Below are 18,742 nucleotides of genomic sequence, written 5' to 3' on the forward strand. Positions count from 1 at the left end.
AATGAAATCTCACCATTTGCAACATGGATGGAGAATATAATGCTAAACGAGATAAGTTAGTTGAAAAAGACAAATCCAATATGATTTCACTTATATGTGGAATTTAAGAAACAAAACAAATGAGCAAAGGAAAAGAGAGAGATACAAACCAAGAAACAGGCTCTTTTTTTTACTCTTTTAAAAAATTTAAATTCAATTTGCCACCATATAACACCCAATGCTCATCCCATCAAGTGCCCTCCTCAGTGCCCATCACCCAGTCACTCCATCCCCTCTCCCCTTCCGCAACCCTTTGTTTCCCAGAGTTAGGAGTCTCTCATGGTTTGTCTTTCTCTCTAATTTTTCCCCATTCAGAAGAAACAGACTCTTAACTATAGAGAACCAGCTGATGGTTACCAGAGGGGAGGTGGGTGAGAGGATTGGTGAAATAAGTGATGGGGATTATTTTCACATAAAAAATATGCAAACGAGTATTCAGAGAACCTTTTATTTATAATAGCCAAAAACTAGAAACATTTCAAATATGCTTCAACAGATAAATGGTTAAACTGTGACATGATTAGTCCATGGAATACTACTCAGCAGTAGAAAGGAATAAACTTTTGACATATCAAAAAATTTGGATGGATCTTAAGGGAATTATGCTGAATGAAAAGCTAATCAAAAAAGGTTACATACTGTATGGTTCCATTTATAAAACATTATTGAAATGACTAGATGATAGAGATGGAAAACAAAGTAGTGGTTGCCAGGGCTTAGAGACGGGTTGGGGAGGAGGATGGGTGTACTTATAAAAGGTTGCATCATTATGGTGATTGAAATATTCTAAATATTCATTGCGGTGTCAATTACACAGATGTACACACAGGATAAAACTTCATAGAACAAAACTCACACACACACAAATTAGTACATATAACACTGATGGATTGAGGGTGATTGTATCAATGTTAATTTCCTGGTTGTGATATTGTGCTATAGTTATGCAAGGTGCTACCGTTGGGGGAAATGGATGAAGGGTGTATGGGATCTTTCCATATCATTTCTTTTTTTTTTAAGATTTATTTATTTATTCATGAGAGAGAGAGAGAGATAGAGAGAGAGAGAGAGAGAGAGAGAGAGAGAGAGGCAGAGACACAGGCAGAGGAAGAAGCAGGCTCCATGCAGGGAGCCTGATTTAGGACTCGATCCTGGCACCTGGGGATCACGCCCTGAGCTGAAGGCAGACACTCAACTGCTAAGCCACCCAGGCGTCCCATATCATCTCTTTTAACTGCATGTGGTAAGATGTACAGTTATTTTAAGAAATTTGATTTAAAAATGTTTTCAGAAGCTAGGAAAGTAAACAAAATTAATGTATTAATCCATAAAAAAATAAACCCACAGTAAGTTAATGGCATTTTAGTTGAATCCTGTTTAGATGATCCATGTATCCTCTGCAAATAGTAATAATTTTTAAAAAAGAGAAACCCTCACATTTGTGTAGCACATTCATACATGTTAATTCATTTTATATTTAAATAGAGTCAGGAACATGAGTATAAGCAAGGAAAAGACCTAGCCAGGAAATTAGCTATGTGGCTTATTGTAAGGATAAATGCAACCCCAAACATAGCAGTTCCATAGGGACATTTAAATAGATTTCTTAAAGAAATAAAAAATAAAAAATGAAAAAATAAATAGATTTCTTATAGTTGGCTATAGGAAAATTAAAACCATTTAAATTGGTTTCAATTTGCCAGTTTTGTTCTAGATCATGAGAAATGATTCAGACTGTTTTAAGTCAGGTGAGTTCTTTAGTTTATTTAAGAGTAGTTCTCCCTTATTCTACAAATGTTTGGTTCTCTCGCTTTTTAAAAAGGTTTTTGAAGTTTTTATTTGTTTAGGGAAGGAAAGAGGAGTGGGGAGGGACAGAGGGCAAGAAGAAGAGAAAATCTTAAGTAGGTTCTATGCCTCCTGCAAAGCCCGAGGCAGGGCTTGATCTCATAGTCCTGTCAGATCTGCAACATATGAATTTACCCTGAGATCCTGACATGAGCCAAATCAAGAGTTGGATGCTTAACTGACTGAGCCACCCAGGCGCCCTTTTGCAAAAAAAAAAAAAAAAAAAAAAATTAATATATTTTTATTTAAAAATTTTTAATTTAAATTTCAGTTAATATACAAGGTAGCATTAATTTCAGGTGTACAATATAGTGGTTTGACACGTCCATACAACACCTGGTGCTCATCACAAGTGCGCTCCTTGTTTTCTCCTAAAATAAAATCAGAACACTTGGGCAGGAGAGCTGCATTATCTGATTCTTACCCTCTTGGTGTTTCCAAGCTTCTGGGTTTGCTCCAGGAAGCACATGCCTCAGACTTCAAATGACTTCTCTGGATAGTTACTAAGTTGCAACTAGGTGATTTCTGTTCTGTGAGGGGAGACTTTGGCTAATATGTGAAGACTCTGTTTTCTCCAGCATGTAAGAGACTGGCCTTTGATAGATACCTTGAGAATAAAACTCTGAGAATGGCCTTCAGTGAGAGTGTGCATGTGGTGCAGCCCCAGCTTTGGCTTCTAAGAAGCGTTTGGGTTAGAAAGGCAGGCCATCCTCCTGTGTCTGATGTCTTAGTTTGGGCTGCTGATGTCTTAGTTTGGGCTGCTGTAACAAAAATACCATAGGCTGGTGGCTTAAACAATTTATTTCTCATAGCTCGGAAGCTGGGAAGTCCACGGTCCAGGTGCCAGCAGATCCAGTGTCTGGTGAGGGCACTCATCTTGGTCTGCCAATGGCCATGCTCTCATTGTATCCCCAGGAGAGAGAGGGAGAGGGAGACAGGAGAAAGAGAGAAAGAGAAAAGAGATTCTCATGTCTCTTCTTACAAGGACTACTCCTATCCAGGAAGCCTGATTACCTAATCACTCCCCAAAGGCCCCACCTCCTACTACCATTACAGTGGGGTTTAGGATTGCAGCATATGAAGGGGACACAGTGTACTGAGAGGACACAGACATCCAGTCCATCACAGCCCTCCTCCTCCTCCATGTTGACTCCTGTCTGTACTTCTGAGCAGATGACAACAGAACATGTAGTCCTTCTTTGCTTTCCAGGGTAAGTTGTGGGAAAACAAAGGGAATGTTTGATTTATTTCTAAACCATTAACAGTTGAGGCTTAGGTCTTGTCAGGTTTCAGTGGAGAGTGACCAGATCAATACCCTCTAGAGCAGTTCTTGTCAAACTGTAAAGTGCACACAAACCAGCTGGGAGAGTGTTACCTGATTCTTGTTCAGTAGGTCTGGAGAGAGGCTGCAATGATTCATCCCTAACAGTGCTCAGGTTGGTGGCCCAAAGACCACATTCGACAAGTGAGGCATTAGATATAGACAATGAGGTCTGTGAGACCAAGGACACTGTCTTGTTTCCCATTTTATCCCCAGTCTTGGCATGATGCCTGGCACAAAGTGAGTTCTCAATAAATATTTGCTGAATTGAATTAATGGGAGACACTGGCTACAAGGACAAATTTTATAGCTTAATTTTCTGTTAGGCTGAGCTCATAGCCAAAAACAAATGGATAAGTACCCACCATAATTAAACATGTGTTTAACTAGTACTTTGGAGTTTCCTAAGCACTTTAATTGATGATAGCTTATTTGATTTTTACTCTTAACAATAATCCTCTGGAGAGGAGCTGTCATTATCTTTCAGATAGAGGTGATAAAAGCAAAGTCAGAGAGGGCAAGTCACTGGCCCAAGGAAGGCTAGCAGCAGGTACACTGCAGTGTGGGTCTTCTGAGTGCCAGTTTTTTTCTGCTGTACTTTGCAGAAATAATAAAAGCTTGACCAAAAGCAGATTATGTGACTTTTAGTATCATACAGCTGGAGGCTAATGATGTCCCTCTTTCTGGTTAATTGTCACACAGTTGGCATAGAAGAGCTAATATATTAAAATGTTAAATGTATGTGTGTGATGATGAGACTTGTCAAAAAAGAATTCACAAAGCTCTCTTTGGGCTGCTTGACCAAACTGCCTGTGCCTGAAGACTCTTTTCTTTCCCTTCAGAAGGGGTTGCTTCTATGCTTATCTTCTATTAGGACCAGAGATTTCCTCCCCAGGGTAACCAGTCCACACACCTCAAATCTGCAGGGGCAGGGCAGCTGGCAACCAAATCCAGACTGCCTGGCTACAGAGTGATCCTGTCAGATCACCACGTCTCCCATGGTTGCTTTTAGGCTTGCCCTAAAAGAAGGAGGGCAGCAGGGGGATGGGAGTTCTTCACCTGAACTCAGACTGCAGTGTGTCTAGCATAGCACACAGGCCCTGGTGTGCTATGGGATGTGAGATGCACTCATATCTTCCTTCCTCTTGCTAATCCTTGATTTAGAAACGTCCTTAATAAAGTCTATTCTAAGACCCAAGCCTTGCGATGCTGTGGAGTTCTCATCTGGACTATTGTTATGGTAGATGGCAGTCTTTAAGGGACCTCCCTTAATCCACCTTGTATGATAGAGGGGCTTCAGCCCTTGTTTTACAAGCTATATCTCAGCTTTCTCTTCTCTTTGCCACACTTACCTCATCGCTGTAAACATTTTATTTATTTATTTATTTATTTATTTATTTATTTATTTATTTAAGAGACACACAGAGTGCATGCGCACACACAGGCAGCAGGAGTGGCAGAAGAAGGAAACTCTCTAGCAGACTCCATGCTGAGCACAGAGCCCGAGGTGGGGCTCCATCTTGTGACCCTGAGATCATGACCTGAGCCAAACCAAGAGTAGGGTGCTTACTCAACTGAGTCACACTGGTGCCTCAGGATAAACTTTTCATCTATGGCCTCTTTTGCAAAGCAGACCACTGTGCTGGGTACATAATAGATAAAATAACAGGAAGGCACCGAGCCAGGTTTTTATTTTTATAACCCTGTCCTAACCTCTCTCTTAAGCATCTATGTAGGCATATTTCAGCTCGGGCTCTGCAGATCCACTGAGGAACCTCACTGAAGCTTCCCACAGGGGAGCCTGGAGGCGGTGTGAAGGCTTCCAGGACTCTTAGGGGAGACAGAAATTAGGAGAGAGCTGGTAGTCCTGTCAGAAATGTTCTTTGTGTTTCAAGGAAGAAATTCTAACCAAAAAAGGGGGAAGTCCTGAGGGGCAATATGGCAGCATTTGTGGTCTGCAACATAAGAATTTACCCTAAAGACACCTGAGCAAGAGCTGTTTACATGTATATTATAAACTGGGTGTGTGTGTGTGTGGGGGGGTGAGGGTGTATAGTGTATATGCATGTTTAAAATCTACCTTGGGCGATAGAAAATAGTTCCACTTAGGGAGACACCATGATGATTAAAGTCAGGGCTTAAGGCCTTGGGTTTAAGATCTAGCTGTGCCATTTACTTCTTTTCTGTACCTCTTGATCCCCTTTACCCATTTCACCCAGCTCCCCCCACCTGCTGGCAACCAGCAACCATGATATGTAGCTGTATCTGTGAGTTCAGGTTTTTTTTAGATTCCACATATAAGTGAGATCATAAAGTATTTGCCTTTTTCTGTCTTATTTTACTCAGCATAATGCTCTCAGGTTCCATCCATGTAGTCATGAATATCAGAAGTTTCTTCTTTTCTATGGCTGAATAATATTCCTGTGTGTATGTGTGTGTGTATAAAATACATGAATAAATAAAACATGGCATATATATATTCATCATTTGATGGACACAAGTTGTTTTCATGTCTTGGCTATTTTAAGTAATGCTCTAATGAACTTGGGGGTACAGATATCTTTTTGAGTTAGTGCTTTCAATTCCTTTGAATAAATACTCAGAAGTGGAATTGCTGGATCATAGAGTAGTTCTATTTTTAATTTTTTGAGGATCCTCCATACTGTTTTCCAGAGCTGCTACACCAGCTTGCATTCCCACCCACAACGCACCCGGGTTCCCTTTTCTCCGCCTCCTCACCAACATTTTCCTATGAGAGGTGATATCTCACTTTCTTGAGACCTGTGGCAATATATTTGATTCTCTAAGCCTGTTCATCTAGAAAAAGAAGCAAAGAGTTTCACTTTGTATGTTGTTAAGGAGGTGAACTAATGCAGATGAAGGCTAGCATGGTCCTGGCACATAGCATCAGTAGTCACTAAATGTTAGCTCTTGAAATGCAATCTATACCAGAATCTCTTTCATTCTACTACTTGATGTTACACTTTATTCTGCTTTTCTGCCATTTTGTTTCCAGATTAGAGCAGTTACTTCAAGCTCCCTGGAGAATTAGAGGCATTGCTTTGATAGAATATGTCACTGTGGCTCAAAGTTTCCTAGATAGAACTGTGGTCCTAGATGACACTTTTTTTTTTCCCATCCCTCTTTTCTTCTGTTTCTCATCTCTGACCCCCACACTTCACCCACTCTGATCCCCCCCTGATATTTCTTCAGTTTGGATCTGGCTCCATCTGCTTACAGATCAAGATAATTTATGGCCATAGAGTTTGATTGCTGGGTTTTGTTTCCCCACTGCTGACTTTCTGTAAGCCCAACCTATTCATGTGACCTTCTCAGATGAAGCTCATGCCTCTGATGGGTCTTTAAAATGTTGGGTAGTATCCTACATATCAAAATGCCTGTGTCCCTGTATGTACTTCTGCCAGAGGCTAGGACATGAAGAAATCAGGTTGCATTTATCTGCATTGTGGGTAGACAGTCTACTTATGTCTGTCTCTTGGTCTCTCTCAGGCACCTAACATTTCAGTTTCCCTATACTGTCCCAGATTCACGCTGTTGTCCTAAAGAAATTATTAACAATATCCTACTTTCCTCTCAAAAGTATCTTGAGCTTGGGAAGATATATTATAAGGTCATCCTACCTTTTGAGATAGGTATATATTTAAGTTTTGTTTCAAGTAGAAAAGATGATGGGTTATCAGGCAAAAAAATTTTTTTCAGTATTATAATAATAAGTGTGATAAAGCAAGTCAAATGGAAGTCATAATTTTCAAAAATGGCATTTCAAAGAGTTTTCTTTCTGTAGTGCAAACTGGAATGTGTTTTTATCATAGCAAGTAGGGTTTTGGAAAACTTGGAAGAGGCTTGCTACATAATTTACATTTTAAATGGTCAACCCTTGTTCAGTGGAATAAGGATAAGCAAGCTAAGAATGATCAAGGGGAAAACACATCACACATTTTTTTATGCTTTTGAAACCTTCTCCTCTTCTTTTTCTCACTTCACTTCATGTAACTGAGTAGAACGCATCTTTTACAAAGAAGTGTGAACAAGAAGTCTAATAATACTCAGAATTAGAAGGAGCTGGCAGTTTGTTCATCCTAAAATTGTACAGCCATATTAAGATACAACAGAGAGAAATTATGCAAGGAGCTGGGAAGGAAGACTCCCAGCTTTGTAACCATCAACTATCTCTACCTGAGCAGAAGAGACGTGAGTGGGTGTAAGTGCCACATACTATCAAACCAAGTCAGTGATGGGGCCCGTGGTGGATAGAGAGAGACAACACGCACGTGGCTGACAAGGGCTGTGCTGAGTTATGGAGTGCTGTCTGCACACACGGCTGCTGCAGCTGCGGCGGAGCTCAGGGCTCCCAAGACAGGCCAGTTCGCAGGTTCACACATTCTCGCCCATAGAGGAATCTATATTCCTGTCATTCCTCATGATACACATTGTGAGTTAATCAACTTCTTCCCTCCTCCGTTCTGTGGAAGGGCACAGGGCTGTAATAGATGCAATGCAAAATGCTGCCACCTGGTATGCAGCTGAAACAGAAAGTAGCACAATCCCAGAGGAGCTAGAATGGACGAGGAAACAAAAGGCAGCTTACGGCTGCCTTTATCAGGTGTCTGGCAGTAGACAAACCGGGCTTTATGGGAAGTTACAAAGAAGAAGCTGGATCTTATTCTTTCATTAGAGCACTATCAGGCCTCAAGATTAAATAAAGTAAGTCTCTCAGACATGACACACTCTAATCTACACCTGGTTACTCTGAGCGATGGCGTGATTTACATGCAGCTCCAGCTTGTCTTTGACATGCTACCCACTCACATATTTGCATATTCAGAAGCTATACAAGCACAAAAATATTAAAATGAAATTCACTATATGTTACAGTAGAATGACATGTAATTTATTCATATAACTGACAGTTAGGCAGTACTCAGACTTCATTTAAATAAGCAAGTGATTACACAAATGTCTAATAATACTAAAATTGATAGTCAGAAGGTATAAAATACCATGGGTATGAAATGCCATGGTAAATACTATTCAACAGACTACAATCATAATTCCAAACTAAATCATGGTTTTTGAAATGATCTTTAGCAGTTTTGGAATGATTTGATTTTTTTCCCCTTCCAAGCAATTTACTTTTTTCACTGATACAAGGCAAGGTCATTATTTTCAAGAACTATTACAGAAGGACACATTTTAGGTCCCTCTCTTGCAACACATTTTCTTGAAAAATTTTTTTTAATATAACCTCTTGACATTGAAAACAAACCAAGCACAGGTGCTTGGATCAGAACAGTGCCAGGGCGTAACTCTGAGTTCAGCAAGAGGCAGGCAGTGAAAAACCTTTTGCAGCTTTTGAAGTATGCATACTTCTTTTCTGAGGCTCCAAGCATCATAAACATATTTAGGCGTCCAAGCCAGTAAAATTATGGGAATAAAATAATCTGGTATCCATATGACTATGACACAGTTGCAACTGGGGGAAGTTACAATATAATTCTGCCACACTTCAAACAAAGACAGCACCTACCTAAATTTGCTTCTTGTCAGCCTCATTATATTTTCACGAAGCGCAGCTGTGTTTGCAGGAATGGTTTGGCTTATCATGTGTCTGTCTGTCTGTATTACTTGAAAGTCATATACTTTATGGAATGAGTATACTTTTAGTGGAATGAGATTCAAGCGTGACCTGGCCCGAAGAGCTAGCAACAGTGGTCATGAAACATATCAATAAATTAAAAGGCTTTCACAGAACAAGATTCAGCTAAATCTCTTACATACAAAATACAGCTAGAGAAATACAATTCTTCAATGCTGAATTACGAGGGGGAGGAAAACAATCTAAAAAAATAGAAAACTCTCTCCATACCTGGGTGTCAAGGCAAATGTAACACTGCATAATGCCACAATATGAACAGTCACTGGATGACAGGTACTCCAGAAATAGTGGTATCTGAGGGTCTGGTAATTATGACCAAGAGATGAAAATACTGTACCAAAAGGCATGCATACAATCATTGTGCATTCAGTGTGTGAGCTGGGACCTAAGCAGGGATCTAACACGACAATGAGGCAGTGTTCTGGGGGTATCCGTTAAAACCAGCATGGGTGACTACATGTTGATTAGACCTTCTGAGGCAGCAAAGTGTGGACACAATGCCATGTCTGGGTTCTGCAGCTGTTTTATGATCCTCTTGCGGAATTTCTCCCGCACACGATTAAATTCCATTATGTCCATGGGGTCCTCTTCAATCCAAAACTTATGGAACTCATGCATCAAATAGCCTGTTATAAATAAGACAGTGATAAGAATGCAGGAGAAAAAAAGAAGTCCTTAATCACATTCAGAATCACTAAATGCTGAAAGAGGTGTTGGACCAAATGACAGCAACCATGGAGCTCAAAGAAGAGATCACGATGCAGCAGGTATTACTGTTAAAGATTATTCTTTAAAACTAGTGCAGTAGAAGCTACGAATCTGCAAGATTTTTGCAATTGGTCCTGGAATTATTCTCACTCTTCCTAAGGAGGAAGATAAATCAATTGTGCCATCTCTTGAACATGAATCACATCTGGAATATAATCCTAAAGGCCAACAGTCACTACTTCATCCTTTCCCCCCTGATTAAATTAACATAATGGTCTGACTTTTCAAAATTACTCCACTCACCTTTTTTTCTCTTGATATTTGAGTAAAGTTTTAAATTACTCTGACAAATCAAACAAATGTGTTCTGACAGTCTATTATGAGACAATAAAAATTGTAAATCAACTCTGAACACAGACTGGTCATTAAACTACATGAATTGTTAATAAGACCATCTTGCTCTGAAGCATGATGTCATATTGAAATACTCTTGTGTCTCAAAAATGTTATCACTGAATGATCTGGATTGGAAACATTTTTGGAATAAATGTTAAGTATTTGAATTTATTCACTGTGTTCTGTTCCCCCCACTGTGCACCCTCTCCCCACCAGACTCAGAATTGAAGTGTGAATAGCTTTTTAAAAAGACAGTAATAGATATTTGTATGTAGTAAACCTATTACAAGCTCAAGTGTCTCATTATGTATTAGAAAAAAGCATTTAAGGCTTTCCTTAAAGCATTAAAGCATTCCTAGTTAAAAAAACCAAATGTTATAGAAGCTTTTCTTAGTTTTAGCATTAGAGGGAGAATATATTCTGGAGCCAGAAACCTGGTTTGAATCCTAGTTCTTCCACCTCCACAGGAAGCAGTGAGCAGCAGAAATGAGAGGGGGCATGGGAAGAGAATTTGGGAACAAGTATTCTCACTGCTAATAGTAAAAAAAAAAAAAACACAAAAAAATTGTTTTTCTATTAAGTAGCTACTTACAAGAAAACCTTTAACATAGGTCCATAAACAGATTTTTAAAAATCTTTACCATATCTCACTGTAATACAAAATTAGAAGTGACCTTCTCTCCCACCCCCAACACACTTCCAGATATTGATCCACTTCCACAAACACACTAGTTTCTCATCTGTTAAATATGCTTATACATCTTTATGTATATGGTCTCTCTACAGCTACAGGAAGAAAGGTAGTAAGGAGAGAGTAAAGTTATTTTACTTTTTTTGGGATTTGACCATTGCATTTCTTTTACAATTGGATTATCTTTGGGCCCTCCACACATATTAACTGATGTGACAGCTTTTAGTATCTCTCGATGGGGACACACATCAACCTCACTCAAATACCTCTGGGCCATGGCCACTCTTATTATGGAACCTGATCACATCAGGGAAGTTCCAGATCACAGGTATCAGTCATCCCAGGGGCTGTCCTATCCATCTCTGTTTGCTCTGGTGCTTGGATTCCTGGAGGAAGCATCTGGCCTTGAGCTCTTCTTTTTTTTTTTTTTTTTTTTTTTGGCCTTGAGCTCTTCTGATGACAACGTTGACATTAGCCTGTCTCATGCATGAAGAACCTTATTTTTAAAGAGTTTTTCCTCATATTGGGCCAAAATCCGCTAACCTGTATTTCTTGGAACAGATTCAGTCCTTCTCCAACTCAAGTAATTGAAGTGTCTTTTATGCCCTGAGCTGCTCTTTTTTCTGGGTTAAGCGTCCCTATTTTTCCTCACCATTTCTCACAGTCTGTTTTCTATTCTGGTTGTTTTAGTGCATACCAAGAGGAAGTTGTTTCCTCTGATTTCAGTATCTTATTCAACCAAAAGAATTCAATCATCTGTCCATTTCAGTGACTGAGAAAACTCCTAAAGTACCCTGCGGATGGTATGGGATACTCTTTAGAAGTGCAGACCTCCCAGATCAACTATAGTTCAGTAAGATGAATCTCAGGGCACTAAAATATGAGATCCAGTGCTCTAAAAGATGCCCTCTTAAGTTCCCTTGGCTTTTTTCTAAATATTATATTTTTTATGGTTTTAAATAAAATCTATGACCATTTATACTTTCTTCTTCCTGTACTATATAAAATACATAATTTTTCTGACTTGGCCTCTGAGCTCTAATAAACACACCTGAGCTGTTTTGTATCTAGTGTCAGGCTTCTAATACTATGAATTAAAATCATACATGATGAGTTAAAAGCATCTCATGAGTGATAAGGTCTTTACCCTTATTGACAGTAATAAGAAGGTACTGTGAAAATTACCTTCTAATGAAGAATTCACTTTTATCATCATAATATAAAATATTCACCTTTCTACAGTGTGCTGGTATACTGGCAACTCATTCTAATGGTGATCTAGTAGAGTACAGAGTGTTAGAAGAAGGCAGACCCACTTGGTTTCCCCATTTTTCTACCCTACATGAAATTACAGAAATACATTTTGAAAAGTTTAAAAGATAGGCAAGGATAAGACTAGAGGTTGGGTGGTTAACAATCAGACACTATTCTCAGGATCCTTCCTCTTAGGTCTACAAAAGTGAAGCTGTGAAGCTTATAGACTCTATCCCATCAGGAAAATAGAGATTGAATAACATGATTTTAATCAAATTGCAGAAATGGTGGTTTGACTTTCAGAGTACATAATTATACAACTCCACTCATTTTTACATTACAGAGTGTTCATATATCCACTTGGTCAATTGGTCAGTTGGCTCATCTGCCAATTAACAAATATGCAACAGATACAAGAAAAAAGTAGAGTTTCTGTGCTCCCTACTTCTCTGTCTCCTGGAAAGAGATACCCTGGTAGACAATTCCAGCTGATGATTCATTAGGTAAGGAAGCTAACAAAATGGTGTGACAAGTAGAGGGAGGAAACAGAGGTCAGGCTATTGCTTACAGTCTCTTAATGAATTCTTAACAACAGCTTTGTGGAGTGGGTAGTGCAGATATAACTTTATTTTTTTTTTCAGATATAACTTTATTTAACAGATGACAACACTGGGCTTAGACAACATATTTGAATGGTGTACAATTACACAATATAGCCGGAAATTGAAAGTGAGAACCTGAAATCATCTGACTTTCTACTACTGTACCTTTCCCAGTGGCTTCTCTTCCTCTGGTTCTTATTCTTACTGAATAGTCCCTTCATCTGAAGGTCAAAAGAAAGATAATTATTTTTTCATCTTCTTGTCATTGTACTTTCCTGTGCTGTACTTTCCTGTACTGCACCTAGCCTTACTTCATTTCATTGGAGCTTTAGATTGAATGCAATTTTTGTAGCATACTGCCTTGGCAGTGCAGTATTCACTGAATAATACTATAAAGTCAGAATGATAGAGACATTATTTTCTTATATTTTTTCACCTAGATGAAAATACCTGTTTAGAATACTAATTTAGTTTTCCAAGCCAAGTCTGTAGTGTATTTGTTGTTGCTTGAATGTATCTTGGTTTTGCTTCACTGCATTCAGTTAGTAGACAGCAGAGACATAAGCAAGGACACAGGTAATTGCAAGAATATTACAGAGGAAACGTGCAGAACTGATCGTGTCTGATGGAGGAACAATGAATTCAGGGCATGCTTTGATTCCTCTGGAGAGGCATGAGTCCCTATGTGTACATCCCAATTCATAAGGGGATTGCTGTTCTTTCTAAAACCTGGTAGGGCCTTGGGAAATAAGTATCCCTATTGCATGCTACTCACCTGGGCTAGGGTTCTCTTGAAAGCCTATCAGTTCAGGCCAATGCTAAATTTTTCAGGAGAAACAAGACTGCCTTTCTTCCACAAAAGACATTATCTAATATTTTAGCTTCCCTCCCTCTCTCCCTCTTTCTTTCTTTCCTTCCCTCCATTCCTTTCTTCCTTCCATCTACTTACCCACCCACCCATGCAACAAATGTTTCCTGAGTACTTACTCTGTACAAGGCTCTATGTTGATGATACAGTAGTGATCACAAACAACAAAATGCCTGTCTCTAAGTGTCAGTTCATACGATTCTAATTTTGATTTTCTCCTGCCAGAGCTCCCCCACTGGGTGGCTTTTATTTTCTCCTCAATGCTCATGAATCCCAAATCTGTCCTTGTAATTCCTCATTTTCCATTATTAACAAGTCATAAAGTATATGTATTCTTAAATTTGCTCATTTTTATCTAAGTTACACATGCACATAGTTTAGAGTCATATACTTTAACAAGTCTTGTTCCAGAAAACAGGCAAAAAACCAGCAGCACCTTCTGCCTTAATTACTGCTTCCCTTAATGGACATTTCAGCTCGTGCTGATTCTTTTAATTATTGACCCCCATAGCTCTTTATAACATGATTGCCATTGCTTGATTTTTTGGACTTCCTTTATAATAAGATGAAGATTTAGTTCCCTTTCACCCATTCCAACCACATTATCATGTATTTTCTAACAATTTTCTTTGTGTAGTATTACCAGCTTCCCTCTTTTTATTTACTTAGTTTTCACCCAGTTAACTCTAAACTATGCCATTGTCTTCACAGTGTGTTCAAGTGTGTTCAAACATGGTAGACATTCTATCAATTTCATATTCTTCAACTCTGCCAGAGCCTTCTAACCTGCTAAAATCTAGATTTATTATTCTCATCCTGCTGCACAGATACCACCTTGGGCTTTCCCTTCATCTTCATCCTTGAATATTCTCACTTGGTTCATATGATAGATTTTCTGCTCTGTGGACCCCATTTATTCCTTTCAGGATTACTCTCTTTGTGAAAGCATACACTTTAGGAGCTTCCTGTTAAAGGTACAAGGAGGTAAAATGTTTAAGACCTTGCATTTTAAAAATGTCTTTATTGTACTCTCACACTTAATTGGGAAGTTAGCCTGGATATAGAAATCTAAACTGAAATCATATGCCCTTAGATTAAAAAAATATATTCTCAAGTTTTTGTGAAGACATTATTCTACTGTCATCTAGAATTCAATGTTGCTGTTGAGAATTCCAGTGTCATCTTTTTTTTTTTTTTTTTTAATTCTTTTTTCCAGTGACATCTTGATTCCCAATTCTTCATGTTGTGGCAACTATGGAAATTTTTAGAACCACCTCTTTCTGTTATCATAAAATTTTACAATCATATGGACCTTGGTATGAGTCTATTTTAATTTATTATGCTGGTTCTTACCAGTTTATTTTTTTTAATTTTTAAATTTTTTTGGTTCTTACTAGTTTAAATATGAAAAGTCATCCTTTAGTTACTGGAAATTTTTCTTGATTTATTTCTTTGATTTCCTCTTTTTAATGTTATTGGTCTTTTTCCAATATTCTTTTTTCCGGAAATTCCATTATTCATATATAAGAAGACTTCTAAAATGGTCCTTTAATATCTTGACTTTTATTTTCTATTTTTCATTTACACTTTTTGTTCTACTTTCTGGGAGTGTTTCCAGTTTTTTTTTTTTTTTTTTTTTTAAATTTTTATTTATTTACGATAGTCACAGAGAGATAGAGAGAGAGGCAGAGACACAGGCAGAGGGAGAAGCAGGCTCCATGCACCGGGAGCCCGACGTGGGATTCGATCCCGGGTCTCCAGGATCGCGCCCTGGGCCAAAGGCAGGCGCCAAACCGCTGCGCCACCCAGGGATCCCAGTGTTTCCAGTTTTATCTTCAAATCCTTTTTGGTGATTTCATTTACACTATCTGATTTTTAATTTCTAAGAGCGCTCTTTTGTCTTCTGGATGTGTGTTCTGTAGCCTCTTGTTCTTGTTTTAAAATTAAAATTTCTTAATTCCCTGGGGATACTAGTGATACATATTTTTGAAGTTTTCCTCCCCTGCATAGTTTCTGTTTCCTTCTAGTGGTTTTATTTCTGCTTGTTTTGGACTCTCTTTCATGCTTGAGGCTTTCATCACTATTCTTGTTATCTAGTGCTGCTTATGAAATTATTCCAAAATCTAGTGGCTTTTAATACACTCATGAATTCAGTGGATTAGGAATTCAGAAAGGGCCTGGGAGGGATGGTTCCACACATCTGGAGTCTCAAGTGGGAAGACCTGAAGGTGGGGTGACTTGATAGCTGGTGGCATGAATCATTTGGAGGTCTGTGGTGGACACTGGCTACCAGTTCGGACCTCATCTGGAGCTGTCTGTGAGATCACCTAGGTATGGCCACTCCATCTGTCCTAGACTTCCTCACAACATGTAGAGATCAGAACTGTTACACGATGGCTCATGCCTTCATGCCTCTCAGCTCAGTCTCTGAGAACCAGGTAAAACCCTTGTCTCACATAGTCTTGGAAGTCACAGTGTCAATTCTGCTATACTCTACTGGCCAAACAACTGGTCAGCCCAGATTCAAAGGGTAAGAGGAACAAATAAACCCTCTCTTAGTGAATGGGAGGAGTGTCAAAGAATCTGAGGACATGTTTTGAACACTAAGACAGCTGATAATCCTTGGCTGTCTGAATATTTTTTACAAAATAAAAAGCCAGAGACTAAAAGCTTATTGGAAGCCCTGAGCATATAGGTAGGGCTTCTTGAATGTGAGCATGACTGTAGATTGATAATAGCTGGGTTGTTTCACTGAGGAGACCCAGGGGTCAGCATCTCGTAACCTCCTTTCTGTTGGGCTGCTCTGATAACCCAGAGAAGTTCCCATCAATCTTGTGACTGGCTGCCAAAGTTAGAGGAATGGGGAAGGAGGAGCCACCTGCATGATTCAGTCCTCATTAGCATTTTCAGTAAGGTTTGCCAGCAGCTGTACCTGCTGCTCATCAGACCACAGACCCTTTGTTTTCTCCTCTTTGGAGAATAATCTACCACACTCTCCTGGGGGGGGCGGGGGGGGGGGGCAAGGGAAGGACAGAAGCTATGTCCTAGGGAAGGGGATTTGGGCCTCTAAGAGTTTCTTAACATACTTTCAAGCAATCTTGCTGTTTTTGATCCTGCCTTCACCCCTATTTTCAGCACACCAAAATACTGCCAACTCCTGAACCTTTTGGGAGGTTCTGTGGAAATACATCAGATTGCTTCTTACCTTTCCACACTACCTATTTGGTATTTGCTTTCTCAGGATTACTGAATCAGTTATCATTTCATCTGTTTTCCAGCTTTCAAAATGAGGTTTTTCCTGCCTCATTCTTGATTTTTCCTGTTATTATAAGGATTTATGCTTTCTTGGAAAAATTCTTTTACATTAACTTTAGTGAAGTCTCAAAAGGGAACATGATACATGCATTAATTATGCCATCTCTAACCAGAAGTCCTGATTAAGCAGATACTAAAAATGACAAAAAGATAACATAAGCACTATTAATTTAGGATTTTAGGTGAAATAAATTGCTGTTAACTCTGTCACATTGTAAAAATGAACTGGGCACCAATAGTCCCCTGCAGTGTATTTGGGATGAACAGCTGATCTGCTCAGCAAATTAACAGAAGAGCTGAAAGAAATATTACAGAGAAGGAAAATTTTGAAATTTTCTTGCTAAGAAAGCCTAAGTATAAGGCCCCCAGGGATCCCTGAGTGGCGCAGTGGTTTGGCGCCTGCCTTTGGCCCAGGGCGTGATCCTGGAGACCTGGGATCGAATCCCACATCGGGCTCCCGGTGCATGGAGCCTGCTTCTCCCTCTGCCTGTGTCTCTGCCTCTCTCTCTCTCTCTCTGTGACTATCATAAATAAATAAATAAAGAAAAAAAAAGTATAAGGCCCTCAAAGCAGTAAGCATGGTTTAAATGACATTTCTCCTTTAAATTGCCAGTTTGCTTAGTGACTTGGAATATCTTTCCATGTTTCTCCAAACCAGTCTGTGTGGCCTGCAAGGTCACCATGACATTCAGATTTTAGGATTCTGTCTCTAAGAATGTAAAGTACCACCTCTGGGCTCTGTCATATAGTCTCGGTCTTTATCTTCTGAAACCTCAGTATAGCTGCAACTCCAAGGATACTGTTCATTAATACTAACTTCTGAATCACTACTTGTGGTGGCAGGAAAAGCAGTGCCAGTGCCAGCTCCACCACCATCAGTTTCACTCACTAAACCAAGATCTCCTCTTTCTAATGTTCATTAGGCACTAACTATGGAACTAGCTAATAAAAACTCTTTATCCATTATCTCACTTTATCTTCTTATCAACTCTACGAGGAAATACTCCTTTTATACCTGACATAACCAAGGCTTAGAGAGGTTGGGAAACATAGATTTGGGAGTCAACACAGGCTGTCTTCTGAACCTGCACTCTTAAGTGCTATGCCGTGCAGGATCAGAAGGAGAGAGATACCCAGACCAGAAGTTGATATGGTGGATATTATGCAAGAGCTGAGAAAGAGAAAAATCCATGGTGCTTGAAAATATTACTGTAGAGTTTTGAATGAGAAAACAACAAACTCAAAACCAAAGGGGAAGTTCAAAGATCCCAAAGCAGCCAAATAGCAAAGATCTCTCAGCTTTGCTTCTGGTGTAGAATGTTCCATAGACACTATATTGATAATTCAGCAACAGGACACTTACAAAATGTTTGCTGGAAATGAGACAGTGTTGGAGCTTCTGGGGCGATGTTGTAGAAGTGAGTTTTTAGAGCTCCACTCACCAGTAGATTATATGCCAAATCAGTTATATTGATGCCCACGATTGCAAATGAGTACCTGCAAAGTGCAAACCACAAAACCAACTATGTGTCACACAAGCATTTAAAAATAATCTAATTTTTAAATTACTGCTAAATTATCAAAGAGGCAGGCTGCCATTCTGTTTCTACCCAATCTCTACCCTGAATTTGCAACTTTGAAAATGCCAGTAATGTAACCAAGGGAATTAAGAATCCATATGCTTTGATTTGGTAATTCCATTTTCAAATATACAAGAGGAAAATATCAGAAATGAAGAGCTTTATACTCAAGGATACTCATTATAGCATTATTTATAATGGCAAAGACATGGAAACTATGCAGATATTCTAAAAAAAGATGAATGGTGAAATAAATTATAGTAATCTCATATAATATAGCCAATAAATACCATATTCCTAAAGGCTATTTAAGTAGGAAACATTATATATGAAACAAGCCAGGTTTTATTATATGTTCACAAATGTGCACAAAAAGAGGGCAAGAATGAAGTGCCACCAAATATTACTGTTCTATGTTAGAGGAATAAGATTGGGGTGATTTCTTT

General features: G+C 38.9%; 1 protein-coding gene across 10 annotated transcripts in view; it reads right to left on the bottom strand.

The window, feature by feature from the left end:
• Positions 1 to 8,095: 8,095 nt before the first annotated feature.
• The window catches only part of ELMOD1 (ELMO domain containing 1), a 95,563-nt gene continuing 84,916 nt past the window's right edge, over positions 8,096 to 18,742 (bottom strand). For all 10 annotated transcript variants that reach the window (XM_072729908.1, XM_072729904.1, XM_072729912.1 and 7 more), the window contains 2 exons: positions 18,080 to 18,213; positions 8,096 to 9,508 (listed from right to left, as the gene is read on the bottom strand). In XM_072729908.1, the coding sequence (XP_072586009.1) occupies positions 9,336 to 9,508; positions 18,080 to 18,213 (307 nt within the window). In that variant the 3' untranslated portion in view covers positions 8,096 to 9,335. The remainder of the gene's footprint in view (positions 9,509 to 18,079; positions 18,214 to 18,742) is intronic.

This window comes from Vulpes vulpes, chromosome 12 (assembly GCF_048418805.1).
Source record: "Vulpes vulpes isolate BD-2025 chromosome 12, VulVul3, whole genome shotgun sequence".
Taxonomy (NCBI): Eukaryota; Metazoa; Chordata; class Mammalia; order Carnivora; family Canidae; genus Vulpes; species Vulpes vulpes.